The 17,596-nt window shown below is 47.0% G+C and overlaps 1 protein-coding gene and 1 pseudogene across 1 annotated transcript in view; both read left to right on the top strand.

Moving 5' to 3' along the window:
• The window catches only part of SNTA1 (syntrophin alpha 1), a gene marked incomplete at its 5' end in the record, with an annotated part of 41,866 nt that continues 24,270 nt past the window's right edge, over positions 1–17,596 (top strand). Inside the window, 2 exon segments of the mRNA XM_014586116.1 lie at positions 1–105; positions 4,635–4,820. Of these exon segments, the coding sequence (XP_014441602.1) occupies positions 1–105; positions 4,635–4,820 (291 nt within the window).
• On the top strand, positions 11,137–11,487 carry LOC114007004 (E3 ubiquitin-protein ligase RNF181 pseudogene; annotated as a pseudogene).

Genomic DNA, 17,596 nt, shown 5'->3' with positions numbered 1-17,596 from the left:
AGCCAGGCGCGGCGCCCCCGCAGCTGCCTGAGGCACTGCTGCTCCAGCGGCGCCGCGTGACGGTGCGCAAGGCCGACGCGGGCGGGCTGGGCATCAGCATCAAAGGTGGGCGCAGGGCTTCGAGGGCACCGGGTCGTGGTGTCTGTGGGGCCTTCAGGGGCGCGGGGACTGGGGCTGGTAGCTCCCGAGGGCATGGAGTTGGAGGCCTTTGCTGGGGTAAGGGAGACTAGAGGAGACCGAGTACCAGGGGTACAGGGAACACCAAGGTCGGAGTGGGGATCGGAGTTAAAGGTTTCAGGGGGACACAGAGGGCGCAGGTGTGAAATGGCTTGGGGACACATCAAGGACACGTATGTGAGGAGTTCTGTGTATGGTCGTAAGGGCCTGAGAAGGATGAGGGGGTCCCCAGAAGGAGAGGGTGGAGGAAGGGGTTGAGGCCTGAGGCACTCTTAGGAAAGGGGAGAGGAGGTCACTGAGTCACAACCAAGGTCGGGGGGCGAGGCCTGGAGTCTGGGAAGCTTAGGGGTGGATGGGAGCAGTGGGTGGATCCGGGAGAAGAGACCAGCAACGACCTGAAATCTGAGGACCCAGCGGGCTATCTACCTGGGCAGGGGGCTCTGAGCTGAGTTTGGGTCTCCTGATCTGACCATCTCCACCTTCACTAGATGGAGAGGGATGGGCTGGGTTACCATTTCTTTCTAAGAGCTCTCTGCCTTCCCAGACTCTTTGAATCCTGGATCAACTGTGAACTTGGACAAGTCACTTCCCATCTCTGAACTTGTTTCTACAACTGTATAACAACAGGGTGATAGAAATGTGATGATTCTATAAGAGCAAGGCTCACTCTGCTAGTGTATAGTAGGTGCTGGGTTAATTATTGCTATTAGATAAGAGGGAAAATGGAGGCCAGAGATGCTTCCAAAGCAGCTAGCCATAGCATTTACAATCCTTGCAAAGCCCTGACTGCTGGGTTCATCATTTCTGCCCACTTGCATCTCAGGGTCCCAGTCCCCAGCAGAGTGCCTTGGGAGAGGGTGTCAACCCTTGCATCACCTCCTCCTGTCTTCCTGATGCAGTCTTTGTCACTGGTATTCCAGACCCACTAGTCTGGATGAGGGGGCTGGGATGGAGGTGATACCACCACTGTGTGATAGGTACTGGCCCACTGCATTAGGCTCATGGTCCACTTCATCCTGGCAACAGGTGGTGAAAGGTAGGAAGTATAATCCCCATTTTGTAGGTGAAGAAACAGACTCAGAAAAGCACAATTTTCCCAGGATCACACAGTCAGTGGCAGTGCTGGGATTTGTATGTTATTAGGACACTATTCTCCTGGATGGTGCCCAGGAGAGATGTAGGGGCAAATCCTTAGGCAGCCAACCAAGAGAGTATAAAAGAGGGAAACGAACAAACCAGGGAGTGGGGACCACTTTTGCTCCCAAACTCTAGCATGGGATAGAGTAACAGACCAATCCAAAAATTGTATACTCATGTCAGACAGGAGGGAAATTAGAGTTCAGGTAGAGTTACATTTTGCAGATGAAGAAACTGACACTCATGGAGAAGAAGGAGCTTTCTAAGTTCATGCAAAGTTACTCCTTAGCTCCATATTTCCAGGTTGGAGTGATGGTACATGAGAAGGATTCAGGGGGAGTGAGAGCTCTATCCAGTTCCTTGTGGAATAAAGACTGGGCTCTGGTTGCCATGGTAACCTCCCTTCTAGGGTCCAGCTGAGTCCAAGGCGGCCATGAGTGATCACAGCCTGGAACTGAACTGCAGATCCTAGTTTCAGGTAGGGGTGGGTAGATAGAAATAGAATCCTCTTCCTCTCCTAGACCTCAGACTGTGTGCAAACTGCAGGACTTATGTGGGGATCAGGAGAAGTTCCAGTCCCAGCTCCACCACCAACTTGTTTGTGACCTTGGAGCAATGACCTTCCACTCTGGGCCTGGTTTTTTTTTTTTTTTTTTGGAGAGATTTTTGCTATAGGGCGCGAGCGCTCGCCAGACAGACAGAGACAGAGAGACAGAAAGCGAGAAATCCCCCTCCCCCCCAGGGGGATGGCCATGCCACAATCCCTTCTCCTCCCTTCTCCTCTCAGGATCTTGGGCATGCACGCGCATGCGCCCGGCGTGAGTTTAAACCACCAGATCCGGGACGCGAACTGCGGTCGACTGCGTGGGAGTCCAGCGACATAGCCATTACGCTAACTGCTGGTTCCCGTGGGCCTGGGATTAATACTCTAGGAATGCACCAGGAGTGTCATATCTGAGGGCCTGACTTCTTGAAGTCTACATAGGGTTAAGAGGCCAGCAGGTGGCGAGGAGGTTAAAGTGCTGGGATCCTATGTGATTCGTTTCACAGTTTCAAATTCAGGACTGGGCAGCTTGCATGCTGGGTGTGTGCATACATGGCCCAAATCCCAAGAGGAGAATGGAGGAGAAGGAATTGTGGCATGGCCGTCCCTGGGGGAAGGGTGCTTTTTCACTTTCTCTCTGGAGAGTGCATGCACTCCACAGCAAAAACTAAAAAAAAAAATTAAAAAAAAGTTTGTTCTGGAACCAGGAAACTTAGGTTCAAATACTGGCTTTGTCACTTACTAGATGGGTGACTGGAGAGACTCCTCTCCACACTTCAGTTTTCCCAGTAGGAAACGGCATGCCTGTGATAGGGCAGCATGCCTGTGTGATAGGGCGTTGTGAAGATGCAATGAGATAATGTGAAAGCATTTCACACCTTGCTTGGCACTTGATACATGGAACTAGTGTGAAGGGTTATTAACCTTTCTTATTTTGAAAGGGCATTTAAAGGTTTAACAATAAAGCAATTCGGTAAAATGTATTAGGTCCTTGTGCATTAGAGATGCAATTCAGATAGGTTTTTGAAATCCTTAGAATTGGAAGGCCTTGGTTTTCAGCCTAAATGTTGGATTATAAAATCTTATAATTGCTTATAATTCCTTTAGGACCATACCAATAGCTGACCTCTATCTCTTTTTTTCTTTTTTCTTTTTTTTTTTTTTGGAGAGATTTTCACTGTAGGGCGCGTGCGCTCGCCAGACAGAGAGAGACATAGAGACAGAAAGCGAGAAATCACCCCCCAGGGGGGATGGTCACGCCGCAATCCCTTCTCCTCCATTCTCCGCTCGGGATCTTGGGCACGCACGCACACGCGCCCGGCATGAGTTTTAAGCCACTGGGTCCAGGACACGAACCGCGGTCGACTACGTGGGTGTCCAGTGACATAGCCATTATGCTAACTGCTTGTTCCCTTTTTTCTTTTTTTTTTGAGAGATTTTTGGCATTGGGCACATGTGCTTGCTGGAGAGACAGACAGAGACACAGAGACAGAAAGTGAGAAATCACTTCCTCTTCGGGGAATGGCCACACTGCAATCCGTTCTCCTCTCTGGATTTTGGGCATGGATGCAAACATGCCCAGTGTAAGTTTCAAGCCACCAGGTCTGGGACTAGAACTGCAGTTGGACATGTGAGAGTCCAGTGCCTTAACACCTGATGGTCCCGCTGACTTCTATCTTAATGCAGCTTTAGGGGTATCAGTAGGTTTCCACAGTGTGGGAAAATTTCTTAAAATCTAAAATATCTAAGAAAAAAATTTTAATGAAGCACTTTATGTTACTCAGACACTGGAAAATATGCAAATCATTGAACCAAAAGATCCAAAAGACAAAACTATAGCATTATGAATTTAGACAGTGACTTATTGGTATTATGAATGACCCCAACTTTTTTTTTTTAGAGAGAGGTTTTTGCTATAGGGCATGTGCGCTCGCTGGAGAGACACAGAGAGACAGAGAGACAGAAAGCAAGAAATGACCCCCTGGGGGGATGGCCATGCTGCAATCTGGGATCTTGGGCATGGACACACATGTGCCCAGCTTTTTTTTTTTTTAAAGAATTATTTATTTATCCATTCATATATTTTAATTTGACCAGAGATATACACACAGAGAGAAGGGAAGTGAGAAAGCAACCTACTAGGTCCCGAACTTGAACCCTGTTCGGCCGTATAGGAATGTCCAGCACCTTAACTACCACGCCACCTGCTGGCCCTGTGCCCAATCTGAATTTTAAGGTGTCGGGCCTGGGAACTGAGGTCGACTACATGGGAGTCCAGTGACATAACCATTGTGGCATCCGCTGGTCTTGACTGGTGTGAGTTTTAAGCTGCCAGGTCCAAGACTCAAACTGTGGGTGACTCTGTGGGAGTACAACGTAACCATTATGCTATCTGCTGGTCCCAACGAATGACCCCAGCTTCTAAGGCTTTCCTGAGATTCTTCTTTAAAAAAAAAAAAAAAGAATTAATTTATTTAGCTTTATTAATTTATTTGTTTTAATTTGATCAGAGAGGGCCAGAGAGAGAGACAGAGAGAGAAAATGAGAAAGCAAGCTGCCAGGTCTGGGACTCGAACTGCAGTTGGCCATATGGGAGTCCTGTGCCCTTAACCACCATTCTACCTGCCAGGCCCCTGAGATTCTCTTTTCTCTCCCATTCTCCTTCCCTAGCACTGACGAGGCACCCAGGGAGGACTTCAGAAATAATTTTGTCTTGATTTGACTTCCAAGTGTGGGAATGTCTGCCTCAGTTTCTTCTCATTCTGTGCCTGTGCAGGGGGCCGGGAGAACAAGATGCCTATTCTCATTTCCAAGATCTTCAAGGGCCTGGCAGCTGACCAGACAGAGGCCCTCTTCGTGGGGGATGCCATCCTGTCTGTGAACGGAGAAGACTTGTCCTCCGCCACTCATGACGAGGCAGTGCAGGCTCTCAAGAAGACAGGCAAAGAGGTGGTGCTGGAGGGTAAGCACTGGGGGCCCAGGGCCCAGAGGGCTGGGGGGGGTGTTTAACTTCTTCCCTTCTTCCCCCAGGTTTAGTGGGGTACTAGGTGCTAGGAAGTGGGCAGGACTAAAAATACAAATAGTGCTTGGGGTTCTGCCTGGAGACAGTATGCCTGGTAGAGGGGGAGCCAGCAGAGCCCAGCAGACTGGTTTGGGTTTGCATTTCCTCGATTCTACTCACTAGCTGTGTGGCCTCAGAGAAGTCCTTTCAGATCTCTGGGGTCCTAGTTTCCTTATCTATAAAATGGAGAGCCTTTCTGGGCTCTTGTGAACAGGACAAAAGGTACCTGGTGGGATGTGTCACCCAGCGAGTGACTTAGTGAAAGGGAGGGTTAGGGTCTGGGGAAGGAGCAGGTAATATTCTTTCCTGTAGGGCCTGGAAGAGTCTCAGCTTCAGACTCTTCTGCCGTCAGGGGCCCTGAAACCTTGAGACCCAGCCTCCTTTGGGAGAGGACGTGGCCTTTATGTAGCAGAACTTGAAATCCCTCCAGCAAGTATCAGAGAGGAGTTTTGGGGGTGAACTTTGGTTGAATGGCTTTTTCTACTAGCTCCTCACTGTGTAGTATTGGGTGAGACCCTTGCCTTCTCTGGGCCTCAGTTTCCCCATCAGTTCTTATAGGCCTTCTGCCATGGTCATCCCATATCTGCCTTTTGCTACCTCTCTTAGGAGGTTTCTGCTTGGCTCAGCCTTTCCTCAAAAACCACTCTGTTGGCTCCGGAAGCCCGTGGGAGCCTGAGGAATGTGTCTTTGGCTCATGGCCCAGAACAGGCACAGGGAGGTGGCTGGCGCTGTTGGAGAATGCCATGGCCAGGGAAGCTGCTGAGCCAAGTCCCCACTTTGATTTCCCCAAAGGGGTCTCCAAGACACTGAAGCAAACAGGCTGGGGTCCCCTGGGTGATCTTTGTAATTCTTGTGGTCTCACACCGCAACTCTCATTTAATTTAATTTTATTCTTACATCGTATGTGTATCTATTTAAATGCCATGGATACACTTTTCGTTTGTGTTTAAAAACAGCTGACTTTGGAAAATTGGTCCCTAAACACTTAAGTATAGCGATCATAGTTTAACAGCAAAGTAAAGAACAGGCTCACACATAGCACATGGATATGAGAGACTTTCCCCCAGGTGCCTCATTGCTTTGATATTTACAGCCAGTTTAAAACCGTTGACATTCATTGAAATGTCATACAACAGTCCCTCCTTATCTGGGGGAATACCTTCTAAGACCCCAGTGGATGCCTCAAAGTGCAGATGGTACTGAACTCTACACACACTGTGTGTGGTCCTATATAAACATACCTGTGATGAAGTTTAACTTATAAATTAGGCACAGTAAGAGATTAGCAGTAATAACTAATAATAGACCAGAACAATTATGGCAATATGCTGTCACAAAGTTATATATACTGTAATAAAATATGAATGTCAGGGCTGGCAGGTGACATGGTAGTTAAGGGCACTGGACTCCTCCATGGCTGACTGTGGTTCGAGTCTCAGACCTGGCAGCTTGCTTTTTCACTTTCTCTCTCTCTGTCTCTCTGTGATCAAGTTAAAATAAATAAAGTTATATAAAATAATTCTTAAAAAAAATGAGTGAATATGAGGCCAGCCCAAGGCCTGGTGGTCGGGGTAGCTGAATCCCACATGGCTGACCATGTGGTATGAGTCTCAGACCTGGAGGCTTGAAAGCCACACTGGGTGTGTGTGCACACACATATCCAAAATTCTGAAAGGAGGGAGAGATGGAGGAGAAGGGATTGTGGTGTGACCACTCCCCTTGGCGGGGAGGGTGACTTCTCACTTTTTTTCCCCCTCTCTATACCCCTGGTAAGCACTCCTGCTCTCTGGCAACACAAACAAAACAAAATAAAACAAAACAATGAATGTTATTTTTTCTCTTTCTCTCAAAATATCTTATGGTGGGACCAGCAGTTAGTATAATGGCTATGTTGCTGGACTCCCACGTAGTCGACCGCTGTTCACGTCCTGGACCCGGTGGCTTAAAACTCACGCCAGGTGTGTGTATATGCGTGCCCAAGATCTCGAGAGGAGAATGGAGGAGAAGGGATTGTGGTGTGGCCATCCCCCCGGGGGGTGATTTCTCGCTTTCTGTCTATCTCTCTTTGTCTGTCTGGCTAGTGCACATGCCCTATAGTAAAAAACAAAAAACAAAAAACAATAAAACCTCTCCCCCCCCCCAAAAAAAAATCTTATGGTATTTACCATACTTAACCTGTTTTCTAATCATAGTTGACTGTGGATAGCTGAAGCCATGGGAAGCAAAACTGCAGATGGGGGTAGGGGGTTGGTGATCATATTTTAATTGACTTGAAGCTCTTTTTTTTTTTTAAATAATTATCTTATTTAACTTTATTTACTTTTTTAATTTGACCAGAGAGAGACAGAGTGACAGGGTGAGAGAGAGAGAAAGTGAGAAAGCAAGCTGCCAGATTCGGTGATTTGGACCGTGGTCAGCCATGTAGGAGTCCAGCACCCCTAACTACCATGTCACCTGCCGGCCCCACTTGAAGCTCTTTTAGTTTTTGCTGTTTGACAGTTTAGTCCCTGGATGGGGCATCCTGGGGGGGATGATCACCCCACAGCCCCTTCTCCTCCAAACCCTCCTGGGATCTTGGGCATGTATGCACACACACACACACACAAACACACACACATACACACACACACACACACACACACACACACAGCATAAGTTTCAAGCCCTTGGGTCTGGGACTTGAACCATGGTCAGCCATGTAGGAGTCCAGCAATGTAACCACTATGCCATCTGCTGACCTTGGGATCTGCCTTCCCTTGACCAGTGCATTACTGCTGCACCACAGAGCTGGCCATCCCCCCCCCCCAACTTTAAAAAAAAAAAATTTACTTATTTCTTCAATGAATGAGAAAGACAGAAAGAATGACATGGAGATAGAGAGACAGCACCCCTAATAGGGTCTTGGTGCCACCTGATCCCCTTGCAGCTGCAGGCAGCTCCAGATCATGGGCATGTATGTACCTGGCATACTCAAGGAGGTCTCCAGATGTGAACCCAGGACCTCCTCATGTGGGTCAGTCTTGCAGAGTGTCATGTTTTACTGCTATACCACCGTTTGGCCCCTGTAGAAACATTTCTAATCCACACTGGCATTTCTTCACCGCCCTCATGTTTAGGTTGAGCGTGGCTCTGTCAGAGTTCTAAGCATGTGCATCATTCTGAGAAGGTGGTGTCTCTGAACGACTCCTAAAGCCTCTCCTGACTTTCGGAGCTAATACCCAGCCTTCCCCCTAACTCAGGGACTCCATTCCTTCCTCACGGAGCCAAGAAACAGTCATACTATCGTGTGCTAGTACGCAGAACATTGGGGTCAGAAGCCGAGCTGGGTCCAGGCCCTTTCCTTTTTCTTTCTTTTCTTTCTTTTTTCTTTTTTTTTTGTTTTTAGAGAGATTTTTGCTAGAGAGCATGTGCACTTGCCAGAGAGACAGACAGGGAGCCAGTGAAAAATCACCCCCCAGAGAGGATGGCCACTGCACAGTCCCTTCTCCTCTATTCTCCTTTTGGGGTCTGGGCGTGCACACACACACGCCCAGTGTGAATTTTAAGTCTCCGTGTCTGGGACTTGAACTGTGGTCGACTATGTGGGAGGCCAGCATTGTAACCATTACACCATCTGCTGGTCTCCCCAGGCCCTTTCAAGGAGCCCACCTGCTGGTGGAGGAAACAAAATCTAAGCACTGTCTCCTCCACACAGATTATTTAAAAACCAATTCCTGGGACCAACAGATGGTGTAATGGTTACAATGCTGGACTCCCATGAAGTCAATCTTGGTTTAAGTCTTGGACCTGGCTACTTAAAATTCATGCCAGGCACATGTGTATGCATGCCCAAGATCCTGAGAGGAAAGGAATTGTGGCATGGCCATCTCCTCCGGAGGGTGATTTCTCACTTTCTGTCTGTCTTTCTGTTTCTGTGGTAAGTGTACACTCCTTATAGCAAAAAAAATCTCTCTTAAAAAAATAACAAAATAACTAGTTCCTAAAATGCTGTCTGTTCTGTGATGAATTTCTGGCCTTGAATTAAACCCCTTGGCTTCTGGGGCCTCCATTTTTCTATTGATTGGGATAAGTTAGATTAGAGATGACCAACAGCTTTCATTTAGAGCGTCAGCTCCATAGGTAGCTACTAGGAGTTTCTTATTTGGAAGGATGGGAGACCTTGTTGGGTTCAGCCGGAAAGAGCTGGAATTGATTAGTAATGTCTAGAACAGATACAGTAGAGAAGAGAGGTAGTGTGTGTGCCATCCCAGGACTGAGGGTCTCCAACTCTCATGCTCTCTGAGGCCCGGGTAAGAGGAAGGAAGTTGTGGTCTTCTTGTTTTGTTTTTTGTTTTTTTCCCAACTTTTTCTTGGTCAAAGTCTCTTTGGACCTGCTTTCCTGGCCCTACAGCCTATGGAAAAAGGTCATTCCACCAAGGCTAGCACACAGGGCTGAGTGTGGGGGTGGCGAGGGACTGGAGTCAAGAACTTCTGAAGTGCAGGAGTGATCTGAGAAGCCTAGAGGATGGGAGGATGCTGGGTCGTGGCCGGTCCTTGAGGCTTTGGGGAGTTTGTGGAGAATGTCAAGGCCTGCCAGTCGCTCCAGTCTGGGGCCAGGTTCTCCCTGTAGCTAGTCGCTAGGCACATTGTTCAGAACTTCCCCATCCCATCTCACTTCCAAGGCCACCTCCAAGAGGCCATGGAAGGATGGCCTGTGCTTTGCATGTAAACTTGGTGAGGCAGCTGGGCACTTTTCCTGGGACTTGGGCTCAGTGGGTACAGAGTCCCCTGAGACTCCTGGAAGGTCAGAGGTTACCAGCAGACTCCAGGTGTCAGCCATCGTCTTGCTTTCCTGGCCTAAGTGAGGAGCTCAGTTGGGCCACTGTAACCCCAGTCTACTTCCTGAAACTTTTCCTTTGCTAGCTCAGGGGTTTGCACAAATGTCCCTAACCTGTGCTCAGCCACAGGGATGTGTTTGTGACCAAAGTCTGGGCCCAAGCTGGCAGCAACATGCCTCTGTCTGCTGGTTAAAGAGGCCCATTGCATGCACAGACCTGAAGCCAGGGCTGGCCTGGGTCCTTGGGGAACAGACCTGGGAAGAGGGAGGGACAGCCATGAAGAATATGCCCTTTCCTCCCTCCATCTCCAGTGTGGCCAGCAAGACAGTAACAACAGTGAGCCTGTCATACATTAAAAAATAACACTGAAGGGAAGTAAAACTAATAAAGTGAATTTTAGTTCTTGATACAAAGTAGGGCAGGTACTTTTCTCATGGAGATCAGTTTTTTTTTTCTCCCTGTTGCTAGAGGGTATATGTGCTCATCAGAGAGAGGGAGAGAGAGAGCGAGAGCAAGCCAGCCAGCCAGTGGTGTGGGGGTTAAGGCAGCTGGATGTAATGAGTTTGATTGTATGGTTCAAGTTCTAGACCCGGGGCTTGAAAAACATGTTGGATGCATGTGCTTGCATGCCCAAGATCCATCCCAAAAGGAGATACAAATGAAGGAGAAGGGATTGCAGTGTGACCATCCCCCTTGGGGGGGGGTCTCACTTTTCCTCTCTCTGTCTCTCTTCTTTTATTTTTTTGAGAGGTTTTTGTTTGAGGGTGTGTGAACACACCAGAGAGACAGAAAGAGAGAGAGAGAGAGATAGTGAAAAGGAAAGTGAGAAATCACCCCCTGCCAGAGGGGATAGCCATGTCACAGTCCTTTTCATCCATTCTCCTTTTGGGATCTTGGGCATACTTGGACATGTGTCTTGCATGAGTTTCAAGTCACCAGGTCTGGGACTCAAACTATGGTTGGTCATGTGGGAGTCTAGTGATGTAACCACTACACCATCTGCTGGCCCCCTGACTCTGTCTTTGTCTCTGTCCATCTCTCTCCAGTGGATATACACAACCTCTACCAAATGAGAGAGAGAGAAAGAGAAAGCATCCCCTCTCAATGGTGCATGGTTATGTTGTAATCCGTTTTCCTCTATTTTTCCATCCTATCAAGATTCTGGACATGCATGCACATATGCCCAGCCTGTTATCAAACCTCTAGGGATGGGATTCAAACCATGGTCAGCTGTGTGGAATCCAGCTCCTAATGCACACTACCCAACCACTATATTACAGGGTCAACCCTAGAGATCAGGTCAGACAGTTGGGTAGTCATGGACATGACTGGAACTTGCTAGTTTCCAGGCAGGAGACATGAACCAGTGTGCTGCTGGAGCTCGTAAGGTCACTTTCAATAGGATGGACTTTGAAGATTTATCGCTGGTAGTAGGTTGGGATCACCTCTTGTCTCCACCAGCTGCCATGGCTGGTTGGGAACCTTCCCAGGACAGTCATTAGAAGCTCTCAGACTGAGCTCAAGTGCCCTGTATGCCTTCTGGAGTTTAAGAAGATGACTATCATTGAGATGCCTGCCACCTCTTCCATTCCCATCGTATTCTCTTGCTAAGCAAGGGAACTCTCTGCCCTGTGCAGCCATGAGCTTTCCACTGATGATGACACTTACAAGGAAAACAGACGAGATAAGGCTTGACATAGCAGCAGCTGCAGCAGCAACTAGAGAACCTTCATGGAACCACAGATACATGAGGTGCTTACAAGTGGGTGTTGGCCCTCTACACCATCTCCCTCTTGTTAGAGGGCATGTGTGCTCACTGGGGAGACAGACAGAAAGTGAGAAATCACCCCCAGCCCCCGCCGGAGTACGTCCACACCACAATCCCTTCTCTTCCATTTCCTCTCCAGATTTTGGGGATATAGCTTTATTAGGACCAGCAGTTGGTGTAATGGCTATGTCACTGGACTCCCATGTAGTTGGCCGCGGTTCGCGTCCTGGTCCCAGTGGCTTAAACTCACGCCAGGCGTGTGTGCGTGCGTGCCCAAGATCCCGAGAGGAGAATGGAGGAGAAGGGATTGTGGCATGGCCATCCTCCCTAGCGGGTGACTACTCACTTTCGGTCTCTCTGTCTCACTCTGTCTGTCTGGCAAGTGCATGTGCCCTATAGCAAAAACCTCTCAAAAAAATTTTACTTTATTTATTTATTTAATTTTGACCAGATTGGGGCAGAGCAAGAGAGAGAGACAGAGAGAGAAAGCGAGAAAGTAAGCTGCCAGGTTCAGGACTCAAACTGGTTTGCCATGTGGGAGCCCAGCGCCTTTAACCACCATGCCACCTGACGGCTCCGGTGATTTTACTTTTTACCTTTTTAATTAAAAAAAAATTTACTAGAGAGCATGTGCACTTGACAGAGAGAGAGGGAGAGATGGAGAGGGAGAAAGCACCCCTGAATGGGTTGTGGTCACACCATAATCCCTTTTCTTTCTGTTCTCCACCTGTTGGAATTTTGAGCACACATGCACAGGTACCCAGCTTAGTTTTCAAGCTGCTGGCCAGGATTCGAACCATGTAGTTGGTCACGTGGGATCCAGCTTCCTTAAGCACTAGGCCACAGGACTGGCTCATATTTTATTTACTATTTATAAAGATGAGACAATGTATTTATTTAAAAATATTTTATTTATCTTTATTCATTTATTTATTTTAATTTGACCAGATAGGGACAGAGAGAGAAAGGAAAACTGAGAAAGCAACCGCCAGGTCTGGGACTCGAACTGTAGTCAGCCATGTGGGAGTCTAGCACCCTTAACCACCAGCCCTGGGACAATGTATTTAAAGTGTATTTAAAATTATATTTTAAAGTAAAATATAATTCCACATGAAAACACTCAATATATGTAACCATTATGCCATCTGCTGGTCCCAGTATATGTCAACTTTTGTCATTGTCGTATCATTGGATCATCATCATCATTGTTTTCATTAGTAAACTAGAAGCTTTTGAGGACAAGGTCCTCGTGTAGCTTGTCTCCGAGCCCACATACCTGGCACTGAGACCAGCACACTTAAGATCTTGGAGAATGGGGAATGACCACTAGGGTATATCTCTGATACTTCTGCTTTAACTGTGACTTTCCTAAATAAAGTGGAGTTCAAGGCTCAAGTGGGCTTAATTGCCTCAATTTTTCATTATGAGGACTCAGAGCTCTGAGGCCAGCCCCCCGGCAGGTCTTCCTGGGGAAATGGACGATGCCACATATTTTTACTGCAATTTGGCTAAGATGAATCAGTCAAAAGTGGGATTTGGGGGCTGGCAGCTGACATGGTGGTTAAGATGTGAACAGCTACATGGCCTACTGCAGTTCTAGTCCCAAACCTGATGGTTTGGTTTCTCACTTTCCCTCTTTCTCTCTCTGATCAAAATTTAAAGTAATAAGAATAAATATAAATTAAATAAAATATAATAATTAAAACAACAAAACAAAACAAAAGTGAGATGTCATTAATGGATGCAGTTTATTTGGGGCCACTTTGTTCAACTTAGCTGGGTGATGCTGTGCCCCTTGAGATGCCCAAGGGACACCCATCCAGGAACTGAGGCATGAATGGAGCCCCCGTTCATTTTTCCCATGGCTGCAAAAAACTGTTGTTCTAACCATTGTTCTCAAGGAAACATTTATTGGCCACACACACACACACACAGACACACAGACACACAGAGCTTTGGATCATGTGACTCTGTATAGACAAAACTTGGCTTAGTACAGTACTGGCTTATTCCCCGGACCTTGACTGAAATGCCCGTGGGCCTCTGGAGGCAGGTTCCGGCCCTGATTAGTTATGTGACTGGGGCTGCTGCTGCTGCTGGAGGAAATCATGATGATAATAACAGTGATGGTAGTGTCTGCTGTCTATTTTTTTTTGGAGAGGTTTTTGCTATAGGGCGTGTGTACTCGCCAGACAGACAGAAAGGGACAAAGCTACAGAAAGCGAGAAATCAACCCCCAGGGGGGATGGCCATGCCGCAATCCCTTCTCCTCCATTCTCCTCTCGGGATTTTGGGCACGCACGCACACATGCCCGGCATGAGTTTCAAGCCACCGGGTCTGGGACGCGAACCGCGGTCGACTACATGGGAGTTCAGTGACATAGCCATTACGCTAACTGCTGGTCCCTCTGTCTGTTTTTTTAAAAAAGAATTATTTATTTAATCACATTTGTTATCATTATTTTTTAATTTGACCAGAGAGAGAGAGAAAAGGAAGGAGAGAAAGCAAGCTGTCAGGTCTGGGACTCAAACTGCCGTCGGCCATGTGGGAATCCAGCACTTTCGATCACCATGCCACCTGCTGGCCTGTGTCTCCTGTCTATTGAACACATGTGATGTGCTAGGCATTGTGGCTTTCATTGGTTATTTCTTTTCTTTTCTTTTTTTTTTGGAGAGGTTTTTGCTATAGGGGGCATGTACTCGCCAGAAAGACAGAGACAGAAAGCGAGAAATCACTTTGGCCACACCACAGTTTCTTCTCCTCCATTCTCCTCTTAGGATCTTGGGCACGCACACACACACGCCCGGCGTGAGTTTAAGCCACTGGTTCTGGCACTCAAACCATGGTTGACTACATGGGAGTCCAGCGACATAGCCATTATGCCAACTGTTGGTCTCAGGTTATTTCATGGAATCCTCAATGTCATATCTATAAATTAGGTACATTATTCATTATTCTGTGTAAAGCGGAAACAAAGAAACTCAGAAAGATGAAATTATTTGCCCAAGGTCACATAATGGCAAAGACAGAATTGGAATTCAGGGCTGACAAGTGGTGTGGTGGTTAACATGCTGGACACCTCTATAACTGGCCATGGTTCAAGTCCTGGACCTGGCAGTTTGTTTTCTTACTTTCCTTCTCTTTCTCTATCTCTCTCTGGTGAATTAAAAATAACAATAGTAAAAAATAAAATAAATAATTAAAAAAAAAGAATGGAACTCAGATCTATTGCAAGTCTAAACCCATGTTTTTATTTCTTTTAAATAATAATAATAATAATAATATTTTAAAATAATTAAAGTATTTTGGGTCTGGCAGTTGGCATGGTTGAGTGGCTGGACTCCCATGTGAGTGACCACAGTTTGAGTCCTGGACTGACCACAGTTTGAGTCCTGGACTTGGCAGCTTGCTTTTTCACTTTCCTTCTCTCTCTCTGCCTCTCTCTGGTCAACTTCAATAAAATAAAATAATGACAATGAATAAAATGAAATAAAATAATTCTTAAAAACATTATTTTATTTTTTCATTAATTTATTTTAGTTTGACCAGGGAGAGACATAGAAAAAGGGGGAAAGTGAAAAAGGAAGCCACCAGGTCTAGGACTTGAACTTTATTTGGCCACGTGAGAGTGTCCAGTGCCTTAACTACCATGCCATCTGCTGCTCTCATATTATTATTATTATTATTTCTTCTTTTTTTGGAGAGGTTTTTGCTATAGGGTGTGTGTGCTCGCCAGAAAGACAGAGAGAGACAGAGAGACAGAAAGCGAGATATCAACCCCCAGGGGGGATGGCCCCTTTGCAATCCCTTCTCCTCCATTCTCCTATTGGGATCTTGGGCACGCATGCACACGCTCCTGGCGTGTGTTTAAGCTGCTGAGTCTGGGACTTGAACTGCGGTCGACTACATGGGAGTCCAGCGACATAGCCATTACGCTAACTGCTGGTCCCTTATTTTTTTTTTAAAGAGGAATTTTTGCTATAGGGCATGTGTGCTAGCCAAAAAGACAGAGACAGAAAAAGAGCAAGTGAGAAATGACCCTCTGGGAGGACCATGCTGCAATCCCTTCTCTTTCATTCTTCTCTCAAGATTTTGGCACTCAAACCATTGAATTTGATGCTTAGTATATAATAGGCACTCAATAAATGGTTCTTTTTTTTTTTTTTTTTTGAGAGTTTTTTACAGGGTGCGTGCACTCGCCAGAGAGACAGAGACAGACAGAAAGTGAGAAATCAGCCCCCACCAGAGGGGATGACCATGCCGCAATCCCTTCGCCTCCATTCTCCTCTTGGGATCTTGGGCACACACACACATGTCCTGGCCTGAGTTTAAGCCACCAGGTCCAGGACTTGAACTGTGGTCAACTACATTGGGAGTTCAGTGACATAGCCATTACGCTAACTGCTGGTCCCAGTAAGTGGTTCTTTTTCCCTGTTACTAAGATCCTGGAACTGAAGTCTGGCCCCTAGCACAGTGGTAAAGCACTATGTATGGGGAATAAGATCCTATGTGGTTGATTGGATTTAAGTCCTGGCTCTGGCATCTTGAAAAGTAGAGGATGCTGAGGATGTATATATGTGCCTAAAAACCCTGACGGGATGGAGAAATGGGGGAAGAGAACTGCAACATGACCACACCCCATTGCGAGGTGCTTTCTCTTTCTGGTAAGCACATGTGCCCTCTGGCAATTAGGAAAAAAAAAAATCCTAGAATTCTGAACCTAGCCTTCCTAAGTTAATGAAGACCCTATCTCTGTATCCTCGTTTGGATAGTTGGAATGTGGTAGAATTTTTTTTTAAAAGAAGTATTTTATTTAACTTTATTTATTTATTTTAATTTGACCAGAGAGGGACAGAGTGAGAGCGAGAGAGGGAAAGTGAGAAAGCAAGCCACCAGGTCCAGGATTCAAACCGTAATTGACCATGTGGGAGTCCAGGGCCCTTAACCACCATACCACCTGCCGGCCCTGGAATGTGGTAGAATTTTTTATTTAATTTCATTTAATTAATATTATTTATTTTATTCATTCATTTATTTTAATTTGACCAGAGAGAGAGACACAGAGAGAAAGGGAAAGTGAGAAAGCAAGCCACCAGGTCCAGGACTCGAAACGTGGTCAGCCATGTGGGAGTGTCCAGTGCCTTAACCATCACGTCACCTGCTGGCCCGGTGTGGGACTCAAATCGCACTTGGCCGTTGTGGGAATCCAGCATCTGTTTTTGTTTTTCTTGAGAGGTTTTTGCTATAGGGCGCGTGCGCTCGCCAGAAAGACAGAGACAGAGACAGGGAGACAGAAAGTGAGAAATCATCCCTCCTCCCAGGGGAATGGCCATGCCACAATTCCTTCTCCATTCTCCTGTTGGGATTTTGGGTACACACGTATGTGCCTGGCATCAGTTTCAAGCTTCTGGGTCTAGCACTTGAACCGAAGTTGGCCATGTGGGACACGCGGATGTCTAACACCTTAACCGCTACACCACCTGCTAGCCTCATTTTTTTTTTTTGGAGAGGTTTTTGGTATAGGGTGTGTGCACTCACCAGAAAGACAGAGAGAGACAGGGAGACAGAAAGCGAGAACTCACCCCCGGGGGGATGGCCACACTGCAATCCCTTCTCCTCCATTCTCCTCTCGGGATCTTGGGCACACATGCACACGTGCCGGCGTGAATTTAAGCCACCGGTCCAGGACTCGAACCGCAGTCGACTACGTGGGAATCCAGCGACATAGCCATTACGCCAACTGCTGGTCCCAATAAAAAAGTTCTTCAAAAAAAAAATTCTACTTTATTTTTCAGGCCATCCAGATAGCATGTTGGTTAAGGCAGCTGGATCCTACATCGCCAACTTCATGGTTACAGTCCCAGTCTCAGAGGCTTAAAAATCACACTAGGGGGACCAGCAGTTAGTGTAATGGCTATGTCACTGGACTCCCACCTGGTCGACCGCGATTTGGGTCCCAGACCCGGTGGCTTAAACTCATGCCGGGTGCGTGTGCATGCATGCCCAAGATCCCGAGAGGAGAATGGAGGAGAAGGGATTGCAGTGTGGCCATCCCCACTGGGGGGTGATTTCTCGTTTTCTTTCTGTCTTT

This window comes from Tupaia chinensis, unplaced genomic scaffold, assembly GCF_000334495.1.
Source record: "Tupaia chinensis unplaced genomic scaffold, TupChi_1.0 Scaffold000115_1, whole genome shotgun sequence".
Classification (NCBI taxonomy): domain Eukaryota; kingdom Metazoa; phylum Chordata; class Mammalia; order Scandentia; family Tupaiidae; genus Tupaia; species Tupaia belangeri.
This window is presented reverse-complemented; position numbering and strand designations above follow the sequence as displayed.